Here is a 27,183-nt window from a genome sequence, read left to right as displayed (position 1 = left end):
ACCCCCCCTAACTGTTCTTTCTCTTATTCCCAATAGAGCCCCAAGCTGTGGAAAAGAGATAGACAGCTTTAGAGGAAGAGAAGGAGAGAGAGAAAAGGGTTTATAATTCCAAGCAGGTATGAGAGGAGTAAAAATACACAGCTGGGAGATGGGGCTGAAATAGTTCTATTTGGTAGGAGAGGAATAGCCCTTTGTGGACAATTATTCTACTCTTGGCTTGCCGTGATCCTATACCAGGCAGTTTGATGAGGTTTTAAGGTCAGCACAGAGTGCTTCCCCCTTCAGACTTTTTAAAATCACAATCATGATAGAGCTTGAAGCCTGTTGGTGAATTTAAAATGATCCTAGGAATGCCAATCAAAAACCCACCAATGGATCATTTCAAATTTCTGTCAGTTTCCAAGCTCTTCATAAATGGCATTTTTGATTGCCTCTGACCCACTTTAACTCCCTTGTTTCATTGCACCCAGTGGTCTGTGGCTTATGGTATACAGTACTGTGATGTTAATAACATCTAGTAGGATTCAGCAGCTGTTTTGTTGATCAGTCTTTTGCCAAGCTGGGGGCACACTTGTAAGCTGGCCAGATGAGCGGATGCCAGTTCTGCCAGGAAAGTTTATTGGTAAACCCCGGTCGTCACCACCCACCAACATCACACAGAAAGCAGTGGGCCGCAGCAGTGAGGGGTCAGAGGCTGGGCACGGGTGATTAACAGGGGGGCGGACTACTACACCTCTCCTAATTTACGAGGCAGCCTTTATCTCGGAGGACTAATTGCATGACAAACAGGTCTGGTGATTTAGGGCTACCACTGGCTGCTCGGGGGTGGGGGAAAGGCAAAGGGGTTCAAGTAGTCACAGATGGAGGTTTGTGTGTATAGTTCAGAGTTTATTTGTTGAGCGCACTGTACGATCAGTAAGAATTCTCCTGGAGTGTTGCCACCTCCTCGGGGTTCAGATGGCTCCAGCCAGGTTTCTATATCCAGAGTCAGTTTTAGAGAAGCAGAGAGAGAGAAATCTGCAATCAGTTTACCACAACAACCTCTTATGACTCAGTATGAGAACCCTGATCTCATATTGTATACCATAACTTCCATTTTGTTGCATCATTGGAAATGACTTCTTATCTCTTCCCTTTAATTCTCGTTGAGATAAATAGCTGTTATAGTCATCATAGAAGGCAATAAAGGACTTGGAAGCTTTGATTTTATGTGACTAATGCAGTATTGTAGTGTTTGCCAGCTTGGCACCAGCACTGTTGCTCAAGCCAATATATCCATTTAGTCCCCATATCACTGCATCTGCTTGAGTTTGTTTAAGTTTACAGTGCCAGTACGCCCACTCTATTCACTTTTACCTACAGTTCTACTCTCTTTCTAAATTTCACTTTCAGCTGGATAACATGTGTTGGCTTTATTTTGATTGTGGGTCAGGGACTTGTGGGTTAAAAGGTGCTGGTCCTCAAGTGCACAGATGAGCTGGTTAATATTTCCCCATGTGACAGGCTCTGGGGGGGAGGGCCTCCGCTTTTCTATGCCCGTGTTGACAAACAGACTTACGCAGAGGTTTGGGGTTTCTTTGTGGTGAGGGTGAAATTAAAGGAAACATGAGTTAAGGTGTGATTTTTTTTTTCAGTATTGTTTTGCTGTTTTGAAAATGTGTATGAGAGTGTCAGCCTATGAGGTGGTTTGATAAAGTTCAAACTGTTTTTGTTTAAAAGGTTTTCTTTGGTGCAGTTGTGTGAGTGGTGTGTGTGTGTGCTTGTCCTGTGTACGTGCAGGGTTACAAGGGCACCCTGGCCCCTGGTTCCCAGCCCAGGATGAATGGGCTCCCCTCCATCATTGTTTGGGGCAGCAGCGGAGCCGTCTGAGACTGGTGATGTTTGAGGGGGAGAAGGATTTAGAGGGGGAGCTGACAGGGGATGTAGGACTTGTATTCTCTACCCCTGGCAGAGGTCAGGGGTCATCCCCTTCCGCATCCATCTTACTGCAGTGTATGACAGGGTTGGGGATCCAGGATTGATTAAGATGTCAGGGTTTTGACAGCTGTGGTAGGGGGAGTGTGTATGGGTGTCTGTGCCTTAGGTGGACCTAGGGTGACTAGGGTGTATAGCCAGGGCCAAGGCAAGAGGGACAACCGGGGCACTGTGGGCCAAGGGGCCCCCTGATCTAAGGAGAGGGGACTGTCTGTTTGTGTTTGGGATCTCGTTCCCTGTTAACCACCTCGCCCACTCTGTGGGGAGGGCGCGGGGGTCAGCTTGTTGTCTCACTCCTCATCTGGTGAGGGAGTCCCTGCTGTTGGAAGTGCGGGAGTGTCTCTGAGGTAATGCAAAGAAGAGATTGGTGGGCACTTTGGCCCATCATGTGTATCATCATGGAGAAATGATAATTGCCCGCTTTTTTCTTGATTAGAAGATTGATCGAAATAACGTTTTTGGCAGTTGTTTTTTCATGAATCAGATTTTAAGTTGTTTCCCTCGAAGCTGCTTCTGTTGTCATGTGTGTTTGTTGGGGATGAGTAGCTTGTTTAAGGTGTGAAGTTGACAGATGCTTCTGACACTGCAGAATGCTTGCACATAGTTGAGCTGTGAAGCTTTCACTCATAACTGCCTCTCATCACAACACAAACAAGTTTCTACTTCTTTGTGAGCTTTCTCTAGAGCCTTATCCTAATCCTAACTATCAAAACTAAATGTTCAACCTTTAGTCTAATTCTGTTGTAAACCCAGTTTTAACGTGATTCCGATTCATCAGCTGTGTGGTCTGTCCCACAGATCAGACAGAAGGCCCTGCCTTGCATGTTTTAAACTGTCAAAGTGTATGAGAGGACATTATATGAACTGAGGCTTACTCTGACCATAATCACTACTTTCCAAAGACCCTAACCCCTTATTTTTTTGTATTTAGGTTTAAATACAAACATGTAATATCGCCCCAAAACCCTGCTTGGATGCATCTTGCATGTGACATCACACAGAGCCAAAAGTAGGAAAAACTGTCTGAAACACTGATCACATCATTTAGTATTATTATAGGGTCTTTACCACACAACATAAAGCAACTTGAGGCGATTGCTGTGGTGATTTGGCGCTATGTAAATCAAATTGAATTGGATCAAATTGAATAATCAAAACTTGTACCATGTTTAATATGAGCATCCACTAATGTAACAGCATATAAAAGACAGAAAATAAGCAAATGCATGGTAAAATCCACTTTAAATTCCATCTGTGCATTTGTGTCCTCTTTAAATCCTGCTTGTGCACGTGTGTGTGTTCAGGACCCGATTGTGATGTCGGTGTGCGATCGGAGCATTTTTGCTTCAGCAGTCTTTGCTGAGCTGGAAACTCTCATTGGTATTGGATTAAGAGGTTTTACGGATGAAGTTTCTCTCCTGTGCTCCGTTCATTATGTGTGTGTGTGTGTGTGTGTGTGTGTGTGTGTGTGTGTGTGTGTGTGTGTGTGTGTGTGTGTGTGTGTGCGTGTGTGTGTGTGTATCTAGGTCTCCCATTCTATCCCTCCCTCTGTTGACAGTGTTAAATATGCGCTTGGGAGCATCATTCTAAATTCACCACGTAATTCTATTTAGCCCGCCGGTCCCGGGTGACTTTAAATCCACAAACTCAGTCCCTTGTTCTCTCCCCCCACCACCACTCCTCCAACCCCTGTTTTGCTCCCTTTCTTCCTTCTCTTCTACATATACACAAATTAAGCATTTGCATCTTCCTTTTGGTTGTCTTTTTTTTTTCTTTCTGTTCCATGTCTTCTGTCTCTTCAGATTTCCTGTTGCTTCAGCGGCTATTCACAGGCGTTCCTCCTCTTTTCATATGTCTCTTTCTCCTTTCATAGCCCTCCATTTTTACTGCCGAGTTTCTGTAAGCAATTTTCACCCATTCACGCTGTCTTTTTTTTCCTCCTTTTCTCTTCTTCTTTTAACCCCCCTTTTCTTCTCTCTGCTCCGGCCGTCGAGGTGGTTAGTGTTTGTCAGCCTGTCTCTGGTGGCAGCAGCAGGAAGTGGGCTGAATAATGAGATTACCTTCGCTGTGGGGAGGGAGGCGGCACACCAAACATCATCACCCGTCACTCTCCCAGCGAACACACATGCGCGAGTGACACCCGAGAGCGTGCGCACAAACCCCAGTCATCTACATCTTGGGATAAACATTTGCCACACGTATGCTCGTGCAAACAAACTCTATATATCCAGGCAAATGCATGGAAATAGACGAAGCAGTGAGACGCATGCACGCGCGCACTCACAATCTTTAGTTTTAATTTCGTGCGCACACAGACCCGCACTCCGAGCAGAGTGCAGCAGAATGGAGGTGAATGTACTCATCACTCTCGCTGCCACCAGAGAGGCTCATTTTGTGCCGCTGAATAGAGACGAGGAACGGAGGCTATTACCAACGGAGAGCAGCAAAGAACAACAGATGCAGAAAGAGAGGACAAAATGTCTCACGAGGAATCCTTCAACTCCTCCTCCCTTCTTCCTCGTTCCTGCTAAAATAATTGCTTAAGGGATTTTTAAATATTCTGCTGTTGTTTTCTTCTGATTAAAAAAAAAGAAGCAGTCCTCTCAGCTCACACAAATCTTCCCTCTACTTGAATGGTAAAGAAGGGGAGGAGGGAGGTGGGGCGGGGATGCTGGTGGTAATACAGCCATCATTAGTCGAGGTGCTGAAATGCTTTTCCTGCTCAGGCGGCCGTCCTGCCTCTGTGTTTGTTCCCTTCATGGCTCGACACTCATCACCCTTCTCTGTTTCTTCTCGTCGTGCCCTGTTTAAGGCGGGAAGCCACCGGTGATCAAGCATGACCCGGGTTGATAGCTGCAGTACTCCCACAGTGCCAGCTACACCTCAGGGTGTATGACTATGCTGCTACAAGTATCCATGTTTATCCATGTTTTTCCTTCTTTCTTTTTTTTCTTTTTCTATGCAACTTAAGCTCCTCTGTCACAATTTACAGTTGGGCCTCATTTCTGTTTCTAACACCAGCTGGAAGAGAGATCTAGTAACTATATTTAAAATGAGCTAAAGGATTCAATAAATCACCAGGACTGTTTTCTGAAAAAATTATTTAAAGGCGCACTAAATGTTGTTGTCATTGGAATCAGATTGATATAAGTGTTTTGAATAGATTTAAATCGAGCGCAGCACTAGGTCAAGCAATTCAAACTCCATTCAGTTTTTATTTATACAGTACCAAATCAAAACAACACTTACCTCAAGGGCTTTATACTGTAAGTAAAGACCCTACAATTATACAGAGAAAACCCCAACAATCAGTTGAGTCCCTTAGGGCAAGCACTTGGTGACAGTGGGAAGGAAAAACTCCCTTCCCACTGTCACCAAGAAATCTCCCGGAAAGTGGTGGACTTCTGCTGCGACAGGACAAAGACACACTGTGGAAGAGAGCCAGAGATTAATAATAATTAATGATCATAATAACTAATGATCAAATGCAGAGTGGTGTATATTACACTAAGGTGAAAAAAGTTGAGAGAAGAAGAAACACTCAGTGCATTATGGGAAGCCCTCAGAAGTCTATTACTAAGGGAGGATTCAGGGTCACCTGATCCAGCCCCAACTATAAGCTTTATGAAAAGGAAAGTAGCTACCAGGGGGGCAGATCAGCTGATCTCAGTGCTAACCCACATCAGCTGACTGCTCAATACATTCTACACATATCTTCGGCCAGACTCTCTATGAGCCCACTCTTTATCCTGCTTTAGCCTCCTGCTGCACATCTGCAAGCAGATTCACAATCCACTTCCTCCTGTCATGCTGCTTCAATCTGTGTCATATCTGTTATCGTCAGGGCTTGCTCTGTTCTGTGCTTTTTGTCTTGCTGCCGCTCTCCCATGACAGAGCACTCCTGCCAAAGACAAGTTACTGCAGACGGAAATCTTTCTTTGATTACAGTGGGTCTGACTGAAAAAGCAACAAGTGTCAAATCGGCTCCATTCGATGCTTTGTTTAGGTTTTTCATTAGGTAGTTTAGCCACACTGGAAAAAATGACAGGTGTTGTTTTAGCTAAATTAATTAGGGAAATTTGGGGACTTCTGTTTTTGGTTGGACACTGTGGTACACAGTGGGAACGAATGATCCACAGAGTACAGAATATACCGTTGCTTCCCTATTAAGGCCACAAATCTCTAACACTGTACAGCAACTGTTGATGAACTTGGACCTGCTTTAAACTTTTGAATAATCCGTTTTTTGTAATGATCTGCTTTTTCAACCTATAATGGAGCATTTAAGCCTTCAGCTCATTTTAATTTCATTGAAATACACTCGATATTGTGAAGACACACTACTTTTCTTAAGTACACTATGTTTGTAACAGTGCAGCTTACATGGTTGTCAGCTGGCATTAACAACATATGGGCCATGAGGATGATAACATTTCTCCTCTCCTCTCCTCTCCTCTCCTCTCCTCTCCTCTCCTCTCCTCTCCTCTCCTCTCCTCTCCTCTCCTCTCCTCTTTGAAAAGCATCCTCTCTTTGAAGCCCGCGATGGGAAGAGGGAGCGATTAAAGCAGTCAGCAAGCAAATTAGCATGTCAAAAGGCCCTGAATCAATACCCCAGCTCTCTACCAACACAACCCTGCAGTCCTTTCACCCCCACCCCTCCACCCCCCATGCATCTCTGCCATTCCCCCATTCCTCAGGCTGTTCCCCTTCTTCTCCCTCCTTTTTTCCTGCACACTCTCCCTCTTGCTCCTTTGCCCTTTTCTTTCTCCTTCGCTCACTTTTCAGATTTTCCTTACCCCCCCCCCCCTAAAAAAAGCCCTGTTTTCTCCCCGAGCTGGCAGGCAGACGGAGAGAAGAGGTGGCGTTTGTGGAGGGAGATGGATGGATGTATAGGCAGAGAAAGGCCGACGGAGAGGGAGAAGTGGACAGCCATCAAGTGGGCATGGGTGAACTGTTTTGGAGATGGAGAGAGAGAGAGTGGTTATGAAAGAGAACGAGGGCCTCTGCCACCTTCTTTGTGCTGAAAGAGAGGCAGAGCGGACCTCACTCGCCAAGAACAGCAGAGGAGATCCGAGATGAGGAGACAGGGAGGGAGAAAAGGAGGCAAAAAACACGGGAGGGAGTGAAGTGGAAAGAGATTTAGTTCCAGTCTGGCAACCTTGCCTTTCTTTTTTTTTTTGCACTTCATCTGTCGGTTCACCATCGCACGGAAATCCCTTCGATCTGGGGCAGTGTGTTAGTGATCACCAGCGCAGACGGACGCGGAGTAAATGTGTGTGTGTCTGAACCGTTATCTGGCCCGTGTTTATTCAGTGCATCTGTCTCAGCAGGCGTATCACATGCTGTATCAGAAACTTCTATTAACATCCCGAATCGCAGTGCGCGATCTCTGCCTGCAGACAAAGCAGCTCAGCAGCCCCTCAGATGAACGGCCGGCTCTCCTTCAGTATCTGACAATGGGAGGCTGATTGCAAACACCTTGAAATGTTTTATCTCTCCCTCTCTCTTTCTCCTGCTGATTTCCAACTTAAGATCCCCCCCCACCCCCCCTTCCCACCACACACACAATCCAGCACCATCCAATAGTATCTAGGTGGTCTTTTTCTTCTCTTTCGTCATCATCCTTTTTTTTTCCTCAGAGGGCAAAGAGTTCAGTGGCCAAATCAAAGGCAGCTCCGTAGCAATCAGTTAGGGGTTATGACAAAAAGCCTTGCAATAAAGGGCGGCTGTGTAATCTGATGGGCCCTGAGACTGGATGCAGTGCCCATTCTAATGAGCCGAGATCCCCCTTTTCTAATCACAGCATAGGAGGAAGTGGCACAGTGCTTCATTCTCCCTGGAAAAACACACACACACACACACACTTAGAATGTGTGATTAGAATAAAAGACTACATGCAGATTGTTGCAAGGAAAACAGATTAAAGATGTGAAGTGGGAGGAAGTATTCTGGGCATCCAAAGCCTCCTTCATCTTAGACAATGGAAGATGAGTTTGGAGAGCCTAAACAGACATTACGCTCGCCTGCGTGTGAATCGGTGCTTCAGCGGAGGAGTCGGTGCATTAGGTTATGGCTTGTTTTTTGGTAATGAGAAAGCTTAAACAGAGAAGCTGGTTACAACTTACAGGTTGCATTTACAACACAGGCTTAAGTGCAGAAATTAAGACATGTAGGGCCAACAATAAATAGTAAAGTTTATTTTTTTAAAACTTAAAACATATGTTTGACTGCTTAAATTGACACTTCTAACAGAATTCAGCTCTAGCATGTTGATTTCCTGCCTGTTGGAACCATGAAGTAAATGTAAAACTGCTCTGACGAGTACCGCCTCTGTTCTAATAATGGTTGAAGCTCATATGTAGTGCCATATTTAGAGCTATCCACATTGCCACACCAATGGACCGTAGCTACATCTGTACTGTAGATGATGAACAAGGAGAGTATTCTCTTTGCCTTTACACTGCAGTCAGTCCCTGCAAGGTCTGCGGCTGAAAAATGAAGAAATACACAAGTGTCAAATGCTTGTAATGACACTCAAGGCTGGCTAAAAATGCAAGTCATTGTTGGAAGCTTCCCATGTTAGAATTCCCATCTTTACACTGCAAATGAACGTGTTTTCAACTCAGTACAAAAAACAAGAAGTCTTAAAGTTATGCCAGATTAATGGTGACGTAAGTAGCTGTGGCTGTGAGCTCTCTGCTAGACCTCACGTTCACTAGCTTGAATAACTGAACAGAATTGTTTTGCTGTTGGTGCTTTTTGGTGCATGTGTTGTAATAGTTATTATATGGGATATGGGATGATAACCAAAAACCATGTGGTTATTTGTGTAAACAGGCTGTCAGTGAAGTCAGATTTTTTTTTTTTTTTGTTAATGTGAGAAAATTTGGAATTTATATGTTTCAGTTAGCCGGTATCTGTGTCTGTCTGCCATCTTGTTGGGGTTTTCTCTGCATTTCTCTGTAGGTCTTTACCTTACAATATAGACCAAATATAGACCATTGACCAAATACAAAACTTTCAGATTGTTAGTCCACAAACCAGTCGGTCATGTCTACGTCTGTTATTTTTGTACAGTTGATGATTCCGGTGAAAAAACAGCCTACAACTACATTAGCCCATGTGCTGTATCCTCAAGGTCTGCAAAGCTCACTGTCTGTTAGCTGTAGCTTTATATTTCTATTCAATGTGTGACACCAGTTTCTCCAAGAAAAGCAAAGCTTTCTTTCTTACCTTTGTTAACACGTTTTTTGCCGTCTACAGTTTTGATTTCACCCCAGAATTTTGAGAACAGGTGGCTGACACATTGCTGAGATGGGTATGCACACAAATATGGCAACGTACATGTGTATCAAACACACCGTGGGCTTGCCTCTGAGGTGTAACCTCTGTGCAGGAGAGCTGAAATGTAATTTGGGGATGTGGAGCTCTTGCTGCGCCGGTGGACCCAAAGTTGCTGATCTCCAGCCAGAGGCTGAGGTATGTCCGTGGCAGGGCACATCTCTGGGATTAGAAACCTTGATCCTTCCTGATATCTAGTGAGTTTTCAAATACTGCTAGAAGGGGAAAGAAAAAAAAAGTAACGTGTTCCCTTGAAGACTTGTATCGCTGGAAGAAAAAAAGAGGAAGGGAGAGAAAGCGAGGCAGACAGATAGGATCAAGCTTAAGAGAAAAGACAGCGATTGAAATCAAACAAGGGCACCAAAAAGTGACTTTGTTTGACAGAAGGAATGTGTGTGTGTGTGTGTGTGTGTGTGTGTGTGTGTGTGACAATAAAAGAAAAAGCAAGATGAATTGATTCCTAGTGGCCTGATAAATGGCTGGAGATGTGAAAGGTGAAGTGGGGAGGGGGTATGGGTGGTGATCCCTCTTTGAACAAGCGTAGTGTAGTCATGTCATGACCTCTGGCAGCTGCGGTAGATATTACAGTCAATATCAGCTGTGTGTATTGTAGACTTGATTCACCTGATCTTGAACCGTTTTCATTGGGCCTACAGGGAGCATGAGTGAACTGACCCTTTAAAGAGTGCATTGAGTTGGAAAGACACCAGAGCAAACCTCCTCAATAAAAGCAGCTTCTGCTGTGTTTTTTTTTTTTTAAAAAGGAAAAAAATTTCAAACCAAAGCTATATGTCCTGATATGTTGTGTTTACATTAGTATTGGGTTTTAGTGTGCTGAAATCATAGACTGTATATAGTAACAGACAGACCAAGCCACCAGGGCATTTCTTCATTTTTGGATTCTGCTTTTTGAAACCTCAGCTTAAGCATTTCGGCTGCCACCATGTTGGGATTTTCTTTTAGAGCATTCTTCCATTGGCATCTATGGGCATTGGTTCAGCCTCAAGTGGCCACATTAGGAATTGCAGGTTTTGGCTTTACTCTTCTTGGCTTTACTTTTCAGGCCTGGAGGTTGGCGCTTGATTATTGACGGCATTAAGCGGGAGAATAAAGGAAGTTATGAGCGCTTTTCTTTGCTTTCACAATCAGCAAAGCTGATAAGTGCAGAACGTCAACTTAAGAGGTGATAAATCGCAACGATAAGAAGAGATAAGGAAAGGCAGAGAGAGCTGTAGATATGCTTGTGTTGGAAGAATGTAAAGAGTTAGAGGAATGTGAAAAACACGACACAGAAACTCAACCACGGTGGTGCCCACACACTTACTTCAAAGCACGCTGTGCATTTTACCTCATATCCCTTTGTTTGCCCCCTCCAATATCATCCTTGTGCATGTGTGTCTGCTGTCACATCAAAGCTAAAGGCTAAAACACATTAGCAGAGTAACCTTGTCAGAGCAGCAGCCATTAACCCGAGGCTCCTGTTACAAACCCTGCACGCCCTTCACCCCACACACACCCTCTCCACTCTGCCCACAAGGCTAGGTTTAACTATTCTGGGGGTTAGGCAAGGTAGCGTATGCATCCAGCTGTTGGACACACATATACGCTGCCAGCTTAGGAGTGTACACACATCATGTCAAGGCATGCAGCATGAGCAGGAGTCAACACAGTTTCAAACTGGGGGGAGGCTCAGGATGGGAGGTGTCATTTCTATGATGGCAGTGAACTCGTTTCTGTTTCAAGAGGAGAGAGAGACAGAGAGAGGGGGAAAGTGGTCTGATGAGGCCTGAGTGACACCAGGTGAGGTCAAAGGGCAGGGCAGGGACAGTCGCGGTGGAGACCAGCAGGCCGTCACTGGGCTGACATGAGCTGTTGAAGAGCCAGTGACCCGGGACAGTTTTTATGTAACCTGTGTGTGTGTGTGTGTGTGTATGTGTGCACTCACACACACACACACATCCAGAGCATCAAAAACGTGTCCCCCAGTGCAGAGACACAATGGCAGCGCAGCATTCCCAGGGCTACACACACACCTCATGTGCACACACATGCACAATAGAAGGTGTTTTGAGGCCCCAGACAGCCTGTCGTCTGGGAGCTACAAGTAGATTACCTAAACAAACAACCTAAAAATACCTCCCTTTTTCACCCATAAGTCGACCCTTTGCAACCTCTGCACCGAGCTGCTTCTGAGAAACCGTCAAGGTTGATGTTAAACTCGCCCCCGAGACCGCAGACAACGAAGCAATTTAAGTTTTTGCATGTGCGAGCTTAAGCGCTGACAGATGTGCGCGCACTTTCATTTGACAAACTGTACGTCCCGTGTGCGTGTGGTGGAGCGTGTTTGATTTACGACGGGGTCGTGGTGGAGTCATCTAAACTTACATGTAAGCTCGGTGTAAATATTTTACGTGGTGAATTTGTCACTGTGGAGTCGTTTTTAATGATCCAAGTGTAAGTCGGAGCCCTTTTTCTTCCGCTGTAACTAAAGATTAAATAAACCATGTGTTCCGTTTGAAAAGACAACTGAAATTAATGTTGAAAATCCACAGCTACAGGCAGTGGTTTAGCCATTCTGCTTTCATGTTTATCTGGATATCAGAATACATGTGATGGAGGTTAAGGTTTATTTTTGCTTTGAGCTATCTGCAGAAATGTAGCAATTACATCATATTTGAACAATTTTCCAGCTGCAATGTTTCCACCTGAGGTCACACACCTGTGGCAACCAGGCCAGAGAGGGCGGATTTATGGGCTTTTTTGGAAAAAAAACTTTAATTAATTTAATTTACGCTTTGTTTAATCTGGACATAAGATGTTTGAGTTTCCCAGCAAAAATGGACATGAGAGTGAACAGTGGTTCCAGAACAACACCCACAAGAAGACATATTAGTCTTACACACATACATAAAACAAACAGTGCTCATCCAAATCCACATCACCTTAAATTTATTTATTGAGACCAGCTGCTTAGAGTTAGTTTCTTTTGCAGCTGGTTCCACGCCGAGTTTGCAGATAGAAGGAACATTTAGAGATTATTATGTTAGTTAAAAACTACTCATATCTAGATCTTGAAGCACCTTTTAATAATTATTGAGGCTCTTCTTTCTGCAACAGAACAACAGAAATAGAAAAAAACACACGAAAGTTGACCCAACACAACAAAAGTGTTTTTAGGGTGACAAACCAACCAGAATGTAAGAAGCTAACAGGAAAAGGTTAATAGCAAACATGTAACTACAGTATTAGATGAATGATGCAATTAAAAAACACATTACCTTACATCTCCCTCACAGCGCCGGTGAATCCTCCAGCAGTTCGTCACATGTTTTGGTCTCTGTCGCTTCTGTCACAGCTGGTCTGTCACATTAATGTGTCCCCAGAAACACTTCTGTTTTTTTCTTTTTCTTTTGTTTATTATTTATTTTGTGCTTTTGCAACCTTTTTTCTATATGTTGGTGTTTTCTTATGTGTCATGGGCCACACTACTACCAAGAAGTTGTCATAGTTTTGTATTTTGTAATTAGTTTTTGGTTGTTTCATTTTGACTTTTTGCTTTTAATTTAGGCTAGTTTCAGTGAGTTACCAGAGTATTTTGGGTTTGTTGTTTTTTTTGGTTTATTGTTTGAAAATGTTTAGTTTTAGTTTAGTTTTTATTAGTTTCAGTCTTAGCTTTAGTCTTTATTAATTAATAATGTATGGGAGGGCATGTGTCAGAGGCAAGATTTAGGAAAATGATTCCAGGTATTAGAATAAAAACACTGAACCTTTTGAAAATAGCAGATTCACAGTCTTATAGTAATCCAAAGTCTCAATAAACACCACCATAAAGGCCTCAGCAGGCGGCTTTTAATATTGACTTATTTTTTTGGCAAAGTAGCAAACACTAGAAATCAGGATATTTTGTCTATGCTTTCATTTTATTTTAATAATTTTTTTTTAATTCACAAAATTGTTTCAGTTAGTTTTCCTGTTTTGGTGAAAGTCAAATTTTTCTTATTATTTTAAATAACCAGCTAACTAACAAAAATGATTTTTTCACATCTAGTTTTAGTTTTTAGTTTAGCTTTTGTTAATCGTGCTTCCCAGCCTCAGTGGTAATCAGCAGCAAGCAGTCAGTGCTACCCTGCAAGAGAAATAGCAACATCATCATACACATGCATTAATCACAAAGGCACATTTTTTGTTTGTTACTTGCATTAATCTTACCAAGTTCGCTTCGTAGTGTGTGATGTATATATTCAGCTGACGCATAGCTAGATTGTCCTTTGTTTAGCTGTCGTGATATTTTCTCCCATTTTGCGCAGAAAGCTCGTGATGTTGATGTATTTCCCAGTTTCAGAACGTATGTGTGACGTATTATGCACTGTGCAAGAAAAAATGGATATGCGAGTGAACAAGCTGTGCATTGAGCATGTGTCACCTTGAGTCTGTGCAGTGATTTGTTGTGTATTTGTACTGCAATGTCACAAGTGGTTTACACTTGTTTACAGAATTGGCTACGAGGCCCCATTGAGACCGCTTCCCTATCACTTCCTCTTCACCTATTCTTAGTGTGTGTTCTCCTCACACATACTCCCCTTTCCTGCCTCATTCTCCTTGACTCACCGCGAGCAGAATAGTTAAACTCCCCCAATTGTTTAGCAGCGTGTGCGCCCCTGCGAGTGTCCCCTCACACAACAACATTAGCATACCACCCCACCTCCCACACCTATCTACCTATTATTTATTTTTTTTGTCATAACTGAATTGAAATGCGGCTCTTTTCATTGTAAACAATGTCAGGAAAGTATGCTAAACACACACACATGCAGACACACACATATCCAACATGAGACACTAACCCCCCCCAGAGAACCTGAGGAAATTGGACCAAGACAATGCCATGATTGTGTTTGTTTACCTCCCCTGGTCCCTGCTGTGCTGCCTGTGCTTAACCTCCTTACACAAAGCCTGTTCAGCTGATATGTGCATCTTTGTGTGTATTTGCATGCATGCATGGCTCTGCAAAGTGAATCTGCATAGTCCAGAGGACGTTTGAAGGGCTTTTGTGTTCATACCTGAGGGTCTGCAGGTGCACAGAAGTTTGCATGCCTCTGTTTGTGTATGTTTCACTTGTCTTGTTTGCCTTGAATTATAGCCCATTACCCACCTGCTGTGTGAATCTCAGGTCACAAAAGGTCCTTAGTCAGTTGGCACGATGCCCGGCTTTGGGTGGTGCCACCCTTGCCGACCTGGCATGGGCGCAAATGTGGAATCTGAGTGGCTCCCACCTAACGCAGCCAAGTCAAATAGTGTTTCACCAGACAAAGATGGATCTGTTTGCCTGCACCTCTTCCTCATCTTTCCATCCTGTTGCTGTAGCTCTTCTCCATTCGTTTCAAAGTCCTAACAATTTCTGCTCTCTACCCTCCTCTCTTGAAGTCTTTTTTTTTTTTTGAAGTGCCTCATTCTTTTCCTTACATTTACTTTCAGGACTCTCATTCTTTAAGCAATTGTATTGTATGTTGTGAAGTTGGCTGGGTGGAATACTTTAGATTTCTGCGATATGACCATTGTACTAATATTCCTTCTTAAGGTGAACTTAGAGGAATTAGGGAGGAAGTTGGGGCCTACGTGTCAATAAGAACGCCGAGACCTTGGTCTACAGGAAGTCCTCAGAACAATATTGCAATTTCTTTTTACAATATGGCACCACACTGTGCTCTTAGCAAAAACGGCTTCATAATGAAGCAGGAAACTGTTCGTTAGTCTCTTGTATTATTTGAGCAGCAACCCCTTGGGATGAAAAATGAAGACAACATGTCACCACTTGAGCTTGGCTTCAAAAGTACCTCTGTTCACAACTGGTTTAGTTTCTTCGTTCATATCCACTATACATCGGGTTAACTGATGGATACCTCATTCAGTTAAATGCTACGAAAACCCTTCCTGTCTGACATATGCACACAGTGAGCTGCTGTTGGTTGCTAGGCCTAACCTGTGTGGTACAGTGTGGTACACGACCATCCAAGTGGTTTGTGCTTCAATTCTAATAAACTTAATCGTATTTTATTAGTCTGTTATTTAGCACTGATTAGCAGACAAAAGCTAGCAGGAATTGGTAACTGAGCACTCCATGTGCTCCAAATTTCATCGCTTTTGGCTCCAAAAAAACCAAACTCACCAAGGCTTCACTGGTTTTGCGGAGTCCAAAACCAATAGGTGGCGTCACTGTGGCTGCGTCCATATTTCATATCCAGTCTGCGGTATAGTCTATATTTGGGTGAACAGTGCTGTCAAAGGTCTTTTACAGTGTCTGCAAAAATTCAGTACTGACTTGTGGAAACGCTGCAGGTTAGAACATTTCAGATCTGATGTTGAATTTGGATGAAAGGCCAAGGCATCAGCACGAGGGAACAGTTTGTTTTACGGGCGTAACCTCGGTTCTCGGAGCCTTCTTTTGTTATAATTCTCCTTTTTTACAACACGCTTTGCTCATCTGGTTCATTGGCCGGTGCTCCTATATGTCAGGTACAGACATTTTAATTAGGGCAGCGTCTTGGGTGGTTCTCGGGTGATGGATTGGTGTGGCTGAAAATACAGTTATAAATCATCTGGCCTTCGACAGACAAACTGCTGGCAACCCTCGCGCTTGCTGGCACCGGCCGCCGGTAGCGAAGCATCGGTGATTGTCAGCAAGGTTGGCTTGGGTCTTATTAACGTTGTTAGCCTCGATGGCTTTTGTTTGAAGCCTTCATTAACACCAGTGAGGATGTCGGCCCAGATGTCGCTCCCAGACTTTTTCACTTTTGCATCTTAAAGGATGCTACAGCTAATATAGGACCTTTTCCCCTGCCAGGTCAAGGTCAAGATGTGTGTCGAGTGTATGTCATCAATCATGGTGATCAGTTTCGGTGGCCGTGTGTCCCTCATCCATCACGCTGATGTGTTTCGCTGGCCGTGTGGCTCTGCGTCGCTGTCAGGGCTGGAGGTAATTAATAACCAGAGTGACAGAATTAATGAGTTAACCTGCTCCACTCTCCTGCTGTCCCAGTGACAGACGCTAACGGTCAGCAGCTAGTTAGCCCCGATAATATGCCACTGGCTCAGGTGTGTCGATATGGAGGCTATTTTGTTTTATACATTCATGTTCGTGTGGGGAATATACGTTCAGCTTGTGAGTGTATATTCCATAGCTAGGGGATAAAGAGAAACATTATTGGAATCGTAATCTTTTTTAGCAGGAGTCTCACCTGAGCAACTTGCCTTCCACAGAGAGGGTAAAAAAAGAGATTGAAAACACACAAAGGCAGGGGGATAAGGCAGAAAGGCAGTTTGAATAGAGATCGTTGGCTCCTCAAGGTGCAGGAGAAGGCGAGACTCTCCTTGCCCTCAGGTCCTGAAAGCCGATCGCTTGGTTTTTTGAAAGAGCGGCTTTGTGAGGATGCCTCCGACCGCTCCTCTGAAGAGCGCTCACTGTCTGTTATGACTAAAAAAGAGTGACCGAGTTTTCATCACCTATAGAAGATAAAGCACGGCTTTGAAAGCGGGGAGAAAGGCAGCAGTTTGAACTTAATTCTCCCTTTTTTTGATTACAAGAGAGGCAATTGTTCTGCCTGGGCAGGCCTGGTTATTGTGCGCCGTGCGCTGGGTGTTACATTCCCGGGGTTTTCGGATGCTTATTGTAGTGCAAGTTCGCTCTCATGCTTTCATTCCCTAGTGTATTGGTTACTTTGTTGTGTAGGCTGCAGAATAGCTTGCCTATCAGGCTTAGCATGCGGGTCACTCAAGGTGGGCTGCAGTAGGTGGGTGTGTGGGTAGATGTGGATTTATTTGGCGGCATCTATCGCTGTTCAAAGCCTGGTGTGTGGGTTGCTGCCACTCGGAGGAAAACTTAGCTGTGTTTTTTTGTAGTTGGCTCGCCTGTGGGTAGCTATCATTGTATCGTTAGCTTTTTCTGTGCTCCTATTTTTTACAGATGGACGCATCGATGGTCCCATTTCCCCCCCTCTCCATTAAACTAAATCAGCCAGCAGAGTCCCCGACTGCACAGACAAAACTACTCATTAACTCTTGCAACTCACTCCAGTCTCCTTTTCTCCAAACGGGCTTTAGCTCAGAGACAACAGGGATGGGGCAGGGGAAGGAGTGACAAAGAGGGAAAAAGACTAAAGCTAGAGAGGAGGATTGAATGAGTGAAAGAGCTGCTGGGGTAGAAAAGGGGAAGAATGTGATGTCCCCGGTCTATGAGGGATTCCATTTTTGCCTTTCTAGAATAGAACAGTAAGTCACCAGTCTCTTTGTCTGTCTTTGATCTCTCAGCTCAGGGATTTGGCACCTGACAAACCCCTCTCTGTCTCTGAAAGGAGGCTTGCTGAGAGAAAGCCTCTGAGAGCGGGAGACAGAAAGAGTAAAAAAAATTAAGGAAAAAAAGAGTTAGAGAGCATCGGGAGCGAAAAAAGAGACGTATAAAAAAGATGGTGTGGGGGGAAAAAATTGGGTTAGACTTTTGAGGGCTGCATGAGAGGATATGACGAGGGCGTCTCAGCTCAGATCCCATTAAAACTCAATACACATGTGTTCCTGTGCGCCTCTATTTGCGTCTGTATAGGTTTGCCACGGCTGGTCCGGACAGTGATAAATCCAGCAAGTCTTAAGGGAGATTCCTCTCTGAAGCCACGGTCTCTTGGACCACCCACTATTGTGGTCTCTTTCCTCTCACACACACACACGAAGGCTCCTAATAGGAAGCAAATTCCCCCAGCTTTACTTGGATATCAACCTCTCTTTTCTTCCAGTTATTCCCTTTGCAGGGCAGTCGCTGCTATAAACAAGCCCTGATATGTTGACATCACATTTTCAAACACAAGTTCTGAAATCCTGAGTTTCAAACCACAGATGAAGATGCCAGAGCCTGTCTATGGCAAAACGGGGGGATTTGGAGTTCTGCAAAGAATTCTGGGACAGCCTGTGAGGGTCAGCTTGGGACAGCTTAATAATTGACGGGCAAAAAAAAAAAAAAAACCTCATCAACCGTGCACAGTTTGAGGTAGGCTGCTCTTAGACTGTCTTTAGACTTTTAAGAGGCTCAGACCCAAAGGCTGTGAAGCATGGGACTCAATTAACTCTCCCACCAGCTTTTAGGATTCGGGGGTTGGGTGGGGGGCACCTTCTCAAACAGCTGCTTGACCCCGCTCTCAGCTCCGGACACTTTCCTGGTCAGCGCACATGTACAAACCCTGACTTTGTGTTTTGTCGACTGAAGCGGTCACAACCTCTCGAACAAAACCCACAAACCCTAGTGTCCTCCTGTTTCTAATGATGACACCGGGCGCTGAAAGATTCCTTTAGAGACAGGGAGATAAGACAAAGTACCCCCTTACTAATCTCCTCACTTTTTTTTTTTTTGCTACTGTGAAGAAAAAGAAATGGAGGCTTCACGCACCCCTGCGGGCTACAGTCAATGAGGCCCTTAGCTTAGTGCTAGCGAGCAAAGCGACAAGGATTTAGAGCTGATTGAGGGAATGGGACTGGGCAAAGAATGGCTCAGCAGGTAGCAGCTAGCTTTGGCTCTGTTAACGCCACGCTATGCTAATCCAGCAGCTAGGGAGGAGAGTCTGCAGGCTAAATAGCCTGACTTTATTGCGCCTCCAAGACAGGGATTTCCCAGTATTTTAGAGGGTTTGTGGATTTCCTCTGCTGTTTGTGTGTGCAAGTGTGTCAGCCGGGTGGCGGAATATGTGTTTTTGTTGGAAGACCCGGCTTCCCTCTTGGTGCGGTGAACGTGGACAGGCTCTGATTTGATTTTTGGTGTGGGTAACTCATGCAAAAGTTTGTTTATTCGACTATATGCAGGTTTCCTTGATGTATTTATGACTGTGGTGTTGAAATCCATATGCCTTTCAAAACGTACTTTGAGATCCGGGTTGTGCGTGAGCTTTTGAAGAAAAGGGGAGATTGCTTTACCCCTGCAGACTGTGAGTGTGTAATTATCTGACTTATATTGGGTATGAGTTTACCCATCTGTCTTCATTGGAGTTCTTTTTTTTAACACCATAACAATATAGACAGACACTCAAGTATTTCATTCTAACAAAACCCAAACCACAGCCCTCTGGCCTCCATACCATTTGTTGACCCACTGCCAAGCACACGGCTGCCTCACTGACTGACAGGTTATTCGGTCCAATCGGTGTTGCGACTGTCTGCGCCGCACCTTTCGGAGAATTGTTCTATTGTCCTCATCTTTCTGGTTCAGCGCTCAGGGGCTGAAACGTAACCCTGCTAGGTTTCTCCGACCATTACAGAAATGGATAGAGGAAGGAGAAACTCCTTGAAAGACGAGCCCTCCAATCAAACTGTCACTCAAAGGAAAGGCGAGCAATGTCGCCAAAAGTAGGAAAAGTGTCACTTAGGTTACCATTTCAGGCTGTGAGGTGTGTGTGTGTGTGTGTGTTAGGCCCGGGCTCACAGCCTTGTGAGAGTGACAGAGCTCCCGGAGTGCCAAGTGTGGTGGCATTTGTTTGTTAAATTGTCTGAAATGCCATCGGCTCTGGTTTCATTGCAGCTCCACATCTTGCCAACAGAGCATAGCCTAAATTTGTGAGAGAGACAAGAGGTAGTTATTTGATCTTCTCCTTTTTTTTGGTCAGAGGAAATAGCACCCTTTCCTCCAGTTCTGTTGTTTCTGGTAATGGAACGCAGGCTGGTGAGAAAGGTGAAAAGAGAGAAAGCGCTGAAGTAGAAAAACGAAGACAAAGAGAGAGAGGAAAGGGGGGGGGGGACTGGTGAAAGGAACAGGGGCCTCTCTGCAACATGTTGTTCTCTGTTGCTAATTGGGGGGAATTGGTCAAGCCCACACTGCTCTCTTCTTCTCTTCAGGGATAAAATACAGGTAAATTTCAAGTTCAGTGAGTAGGTAATAATCCTTATTACTGAAACTAGTGTTGAGGGACACGCTGGCGAGTCTACTGATTTAGCCTTTGGGAACAAGAGGCGATTTCTATGGGCTTTAAATGTATCCAAGTGATATCTAATAGTCCATTCGTCGTTTATGAATATATAGGTAAATCTGACATAATTTTTAAAAAGCTACAACAGAGAGATGTTGCTGATGCTTTTAAGATTGCATTTCAGCAAATTCAATTCCTTTTTGGCACACACACTAAAAAAAAGATTCTTCATCCTCAATAAATGTGATGCAATAATTTTGAGTAAATTCCAACTAATATCTAAAATCAAATAATTAATCACTAAGGAAGATGTGCTTGGTGTAGACAAATCAAGGCCATTTCATTTGACTAGATTCCATTAGATGTTAGTTAAAATTTTACACTGTACTTATGTAACAAAATTACATGGAAAAGTGGCACGTAATTAAATTAGTTAAAGTCAGCATTTCATTATTCATCCAAAGCCTTTTCAAGTGTGATCAAAAACTACAAAGTAGCTACACAACCAGAAACCTTCCAGTTCTAAAAATCGTGACCACTGCCTTCAGATTCTCCACATTTGTTTCCAGTTTGCAGAGAGTACAAACCCCAGGCGACTGCATATATTAACTGTGGGTGTTTCTGCTGTGTTCACCCTCTTTGGTTTGGACTAAAATATCTCAGTAACTATTGGATGTCTTGCCATAGCATTTGCTGCAGTGTAATTGGTCCATTGCAGTCCATACAGTGGGTAAAGATTTTGTGGACTGTTGTAATAACTTTGGTGTTTCGCTGACTTTTAATCTTAATCTATATAATCAGATCTAAATTTTTGTTCCATACTTTGATTTGTGAGCAAAAACCCTTCAATGACATTCCAATGAATTTTAGCTGCAAATGCTGTGTCGAAGGACAGAAGCATACAGCTAAAACCACCACTAATTTATTAGTGGGCTGCTTGGGAACTACAGCCTCCCAGCTTCTTCCAGAACTTTCCCCTCTAGTACAAAAGCATTTGAGTCATAAACATGTATTTCATATTGTCCAGATTTGCAACCCTAACCCGACTTCCTCTCTGTGTTTTTGCTATCTTTCAGCTTGTAAGATTGGTTACTACCGTGCTCTGGCCACCGATGGCGCCTGTTCCAAGTGTCCTCTTCACAGTTACTCTGTCAGAGAAGGCTCCACCTCCTGTGCCTGCGACAAGGGATACTTCCGCTCCGAAACGGACCCGGCATCCATGCCCTGCACCCGTAAGTACACCCACATGTAGCATAACGATACACAGCACGCAGTTATGTTACCAGTAGGCCGTGACAGGCTGTGGTTTGCAGTGATTTTCTAAACAGCCAAAGATAGCTGTAACCAAACACTGTTTTGGAAAGGAACCCCGACACACACACTGAGATAGACCGCCTCCACCGAAACACGGGCATTGATTCTAAAACATGCATTGCCAGGCCCTCACACCCACACACACATGTACACGTACACGTATACACACACTGACAGATAATCATGCAAATTGTGCAAACATAAAAAAGGCGCATGTTGGTTTAATAGGCGTCTTTTGATCTCAGGTGGTACTTAGTCATCGGTCACAGTGACATAGAACTAATGAGGGTAAAAACCGCTGCATCCCAGATTCAGTCTTCCAGACGGTGAACAGGAATGAAACTGTTTGGGGGAGGTGATGAAAAAGGAAAACAAGGGCAAGATATATGTAAAATAAAGCAATGGGGACCAGGGAGATAAAGGGAAGAAAGCTAGAAGACAGCAATGAATCAAGCTAGAGGAAGGTGTTCAGTGGTAAATTCATCTGTGTGTGTCTTCACTTTCCTCCTTCCGGTTGTATGAGTGAACTGCTAGTGAATCTGGTCCTTCCAAGCCTACCCCACTAACTCACCACGTCTGTGATAACAAATATTGCCAACAATCCTGCTGCCTAATGATACCTCTTGCCTTTTTTTAGACCTCGTTCCCACTCTGAGTCACAGAACTGGGAGTTCATAGTGGCAGAAATGCACACAAACACGAAGAGAACAGGAAAAGCCACATAACACCCGAATCCCTGCACTCCCATCTTACGGGAAAATAATAAGATTGATACATTCGTTTGAGAGCCGTTTGTGTTATGAATGAGTAATTTTAGTGTCATGAAGTAATTTTAACAACGAAAACATCTGTTAAGGTGCTTAGCTCATAGTTGGCTCGCCTTTCTGTCAAGTTCCTGAGGAGTCATCACTCAGCAAATCAGCTCACTGAATCAGAGTGGATGAAGTACCCCCCCCCAGCCCTAATTATTTCCCTCTAGCATAGTATCTATACAGGATCCAAAGCAATACACCACTGTGAGCAATTTGTAAAATTGGAAATGTTCGACTTTGCTACAAAGTACTAGAGAGTTTACACGTATTTTCCAACTGTCATTAAACATGAAAGTAGGAAAGTATTTACTCAGAGCAGCGAGTACAAAAGCTTTTATGCAGTGGCTGGATGTGTCACATAAAGTGGCAATAGAAAGGAGTGAAATGGGTATTTTATTTGAAGGACAGACAACAATGTAGAGCTTTAACAAAAAACTCCATTAAAGGGGACCTATTATGCATTTCCTCTTTTTCTGAAGTACACGTACTGTTATAATGGTGGATGCTCATTAAACATGACCGAGGTTTCAAATAATCGGCTCGCCGTGTAAACACATAAATCCCTTGAGCCAAACCTCAGGCTTCAGACTGCTCCAAAAGGGTCAGTTTCTACTCTGGGCTCTGTATGACGTCACATGAGCAGATATCCCTAATATGGCTGTCAGCACAGAAGCTCCGCCCACCTGCCATGCTAATTTTTGATTCTGAGAAGCAGCCAATCAGAAGAAAGACATCTTAATACACACATTAAGGATAGGTGTCCAAATTCTGACTTGTAGTACAAACATATGGAGTTACAAGCATTTGCAAGTGCACCAAAGCCCCCAGTATAAGAGAAATGACGGTTATTTTGAACTGTGAATGATAGAAGGCTGTTCTAGTAAAGTCTAAATATCTACTGGACATGTAAAATCTGTGCAAATATTTCATGTGGTAAAAATATTTTTCAGACTCATCTACTGTTAGTGACGTCATACCCCCCCCCCCCCCCCCCCTTCTTTTTCTTGGTCAAAAACATCAGTACCAGCTCGTTGTCGCATGTCGACTTAATTTTTTTTCGTAGTGAGGATAAATTACTTGCAAAAAACATAACACCTACAGTGTGTATATACGTTACATGAGAAATTGGCATTAAAAAAAATCGGAATTTTGTTTCATTTTTTTTTGGCAATGAGCTTGATGCATAAAGGCCTGAGGCAAAATAAATAAATGTTTTAAATCTTGTGCTGTAGGCTGTTTGAGAGCTTGATATTCTAGCAGGAATTCTGCTTGGATGCTTTTCATGCTGCATAAGGACATGTAATGTTTTCAGCAAACAATCTCCACCTGGGCGTTCAGCTTCCTGTAATAGAAATTAAAGTTGAAAACAAGAAGAAGAAAAATAAGTGCAGTGCTGCTGATTATGAATCACTGAAAAAAACAAGATAGTTCAAAAACAAAGAATCTGTGCTGCAAAACATATTTTTGAAAAAAAACAAAAAACAGGATTCCCTGCTGTTTATTCTTTAATACACTTACACCTGATTTGAATTGTTTTTCAATTGCAGTGCAAATATTGATAAATCCCCAAGTATTCATAAATGAAAGTAACAGACTGCTAATCCACCCTCCTGCCTCACTGTTCAGCAACATCTCATATAAACTGGATTACTAGCCGTCTTTTAATGGACGAGCAGGGAGGTCATCCCCATTGTCTCGTTAGTCAGTACGGCATTTCACAACGGCGGCTGCAAGTAACAGCTGTCGAAGCTCATTACTCGACTGATTTTATAGGACCCTGCTTTGTCATTCCAGCTACATTCCTAACTTGGCGGTTAGGAACTGAACATTAGCCCGACTCTCTCAGCGACCTTTGCCCTGCCTCGTCAGCCGGTCAACATTTGATCTTTGAACTCTCACCCTGTCTGTCGACTGCTGTTTTCCTTCCCCGTACATTTCTTTTTTTGTTTTTTGCACATCTCATCCACATGTTAGAGCTCTGTAATTACAGCTGTCACTCTTACATCCCTACTCATCCACATTTTGTTTTCACTCTCTCCCTCTCTCTGTTTCTCTAAAAACCCACTCAGAGTCACGAACAGAGCAGATGAAGAAAAAAAGCCTCTTAAATTCATTTCCCAGTTTGCTTTGCTGAAGGTCAGGCTGGGAACGAGCCAGCATCTCTGGTAATTGGGGAGCATGTCTTTGTGTGTGTGTGCGCGTGTGTGCGCGTGTGTGCGCGTGTATGGGTTATTGAAAACACTTTTCCTCTCTCTTAGTTTGCAGTCTAGCAAAGTAACATTATGATTAAAACTGGATGTTGTAGTTTCATCATTTGCACGACTCCAGCTGTATTCTAGCTCTCAGTGCCCACACCTTTTTCATTGGGATGTTCTTTTGGCCAGCCATTAATGCACGCTGCATGTGAATGGAAACGTTGGTTACTAGTCAGATAGTCATCTTAGGAGATTTTATGTACTATAACAATTTTTTTTGAGAATTCTGGGGTTTCATTTTTCTTTCTTTTTTTTGTTCCATCAACCTTGAGCTCTAGTCTTTTTCATAGTTGGGATACAGGTTTTAGCTGTGGTTACTTTTGTTTTCAGTTTTAGGAAAGATTTTTATGTTCTCAGCAGGGGTGCAACCAAGGTTTTGCCAGAGGGGGGGCACTGGCCACTACTATGGCCACCCTAATTGCCAGAATTTTCTGGCAATTATTTCATGCTTCAGGCTTTACAGCCGTAAACAAGAATAATTATTTAAGGACTTTATATTACATAATAATATATAGAGATATGTAGCACTCATGCCTTCATAAGTAAATGACAAAAGAGATCAAAGTGACCAAAAAATTGGTTATTTGGACCTCAGTTTCTGTACCACCCCAGTCTATGTAATAGTGTCTAATAGTCTCAGCCTGGCCACCTCTATAGAAATGATCTTGCTCTGCAGCTGGAGCACTGAGATCCATACACGCATACACTTCTTTTTTTTTTTTAATAAAGTAATCAGGTAGAAGATATCACCAAACACAATTTAGTGCACAATATTAAAACTAGGTAAAATACCCATGTGAGTGGGTATAAATACACCCACACACAAAGCAGTAATGAGGACCAGCGACAGACACCCGTGGGAGCTGCTTGCTCTGCTTGTGTTCAGGTTATAAGGAGGGGTTGTTCTCCATTTTGGGGTTTCTGTTGGCCCTTGATGTGTTTTTCAGATTTTTCCCCAGTTTTCTTAGCGGTGGTTTTGTGGAGGAAGGAGGTACGGAGTAAGGAATGAACGCAGACTGTGGAGGACTCAAGGGGGGCATTGAATGAATCCCAGCCGGATGGTAATAGCAGGGTCGTAGCTCTGGCCAATTTAGCCCGGCTCTTTAACTTGGTCCTGTGCTGCACTAGGCTAACAATTACTGATAGAAAGAGACAGACAGACAGAGATAGGGGTGGAGAGGGTGGGAGCTTGCTGTGGGGAAAGATGGAGAATGGGAGTGGAGTAAAAATGAGAAACACAGATTAAGGTGGGGAGGGGGGGGGGAGTATGGAAGTGAAAGAGCAGCAGGAAATAAAGAAGTAATGCTCTGAGCAAATTGCTAGGCCATAAACGAACAGAAAGGGAGGGAAAAGAAATCACCAACTTTCTTTAGGAGAAACTTTCCAAGTGTCCCCCTGGATACCTCCCATAAGGAGCGTGAATTTTGAGGCCATGTTGAGCTAACGTTGTATGAAGGTTGTGCGAGCATGAGCTCCCGTCTCCCCCTGCCATTCTTTCTCCCAGGATTAATTACCGGGTGTCAGTCACAGCCGACGGCTCTCCCACGCTCCCTTGTTCCCAATGGTGCCTTCTGGGAGAGCGACAGGTACAGGCAAATGTAGTTTGCGTGTGTGTGTGTGTGTGTGTTTGCAAGGAAGAATACTGATATGGTATTTAAGATTTAGATTTTATTTTTATTTGTTTATAAAAGCAAAGCTACATAGTGCAGTTGTTAGGTTTGTATTAGCAGAACAAAAAATTCTTTATGGGATGATTATACACATTCTCCTGTCAATGGACATCCTGCCCCCTAAAGACCTTTACACACCAAAAAATTGCTACTTTTCAAAAAATTGAAATTCCAAACTTTTTGGATGCAAGCTTGTTTTATAACGTACACACCAAGAACTGAATTTTTTCGAAACATTTGTCCTACGAAAATGCACTACGAAAAAAATTGAATTGACGTCAAGCAATGATGAGCTGGTACTGATGTTTCTACAAAAGAAAAGGAAAAAAACGATTCTCGCAAGCAGCAGCAGGGAGAATTTTATTGTTTGATCCAGGAGTTGAAACTGTATCCCGACTGCTTTTGTACACATATTGGGAAGTCAGTGGGACAGTTTGAGCTCTTGCTGGCAGAGTTGGGACCACATCTGAGGAGACCGAGTAATCATTTCAGAGAGTCGATTGAACCGGAACAGCGTCTAATTGTGTTTCTGAGGTAAACCGGATTATTTTAATATTTGGATATTCAATGCTGCGAGTGCGCTTGTTCCTAAATGCAGTGGTCTGATTGGTCAGATCTGTTTGTTTCATTCAAAAATCTGAAAAATCCAGCTTGGATAGAAAAAGATGAATGCCACAAATTTGTTTAAAAAAGCAAAGCAAATACAAATGAGTTTGGATAATAATATGATCTATATTTCTCAGTTTATACATTTTTACCAGGGAGCTGATTTTGGGGTTTGAATCATGTTTGATGGATTAGTTCTGTCTAACACCCTTTCATCAGCACAGTATATGTAATTGTTCAATACATACACAAGGGAAAATTTTTCCTTGTGAGTTGT

General features: G+C 43.4%; 1 protein-coding gene across 2 annotated transcripts in view; it reads left to right on the top strand.

Annotated features, from left to right (window-relative positions):
• Positions 1–27,183, top strand: part of epha4l (eph receptor A4, like) — a 58,591-nt gene that overhangs the window by 5,967 nt on the left and 25,441 nt on the right. For both annotated transcript variants that reach the window (XM_026191502.1, XM_026191501.1), the window contains exon 4: positions 21,326–21,481. In XM_026191502.1, coding sequence (XP_026047287.1) covers positions 21,326–21,481 — 156 coding nt within the window. The remainder of the gene's footprint in view (positions 1–21,325; positions 21,482–27,183) is intronic.

The sequence above is a fragment of the Astatotilapia calliptera genome, chromosome 14 (assembly GCF_900246225.1).
Source record: "Astatotilapia calliptera chromosome 14, fAstCal1.2, whole genome shotgun sequence".
Taxonomy (NCBI): Eukaryota; Metazoa; Chordata; class Actinopteri; order Cichliformes; family Cichlidae; genus Astatotilapia; species Astatotilapia calliptera.
The sequence above is the reverse complement of the archived record's forward strand: the minus strand, read 5'-3'. Positions and strand labels throughout refer to the sequence as shown.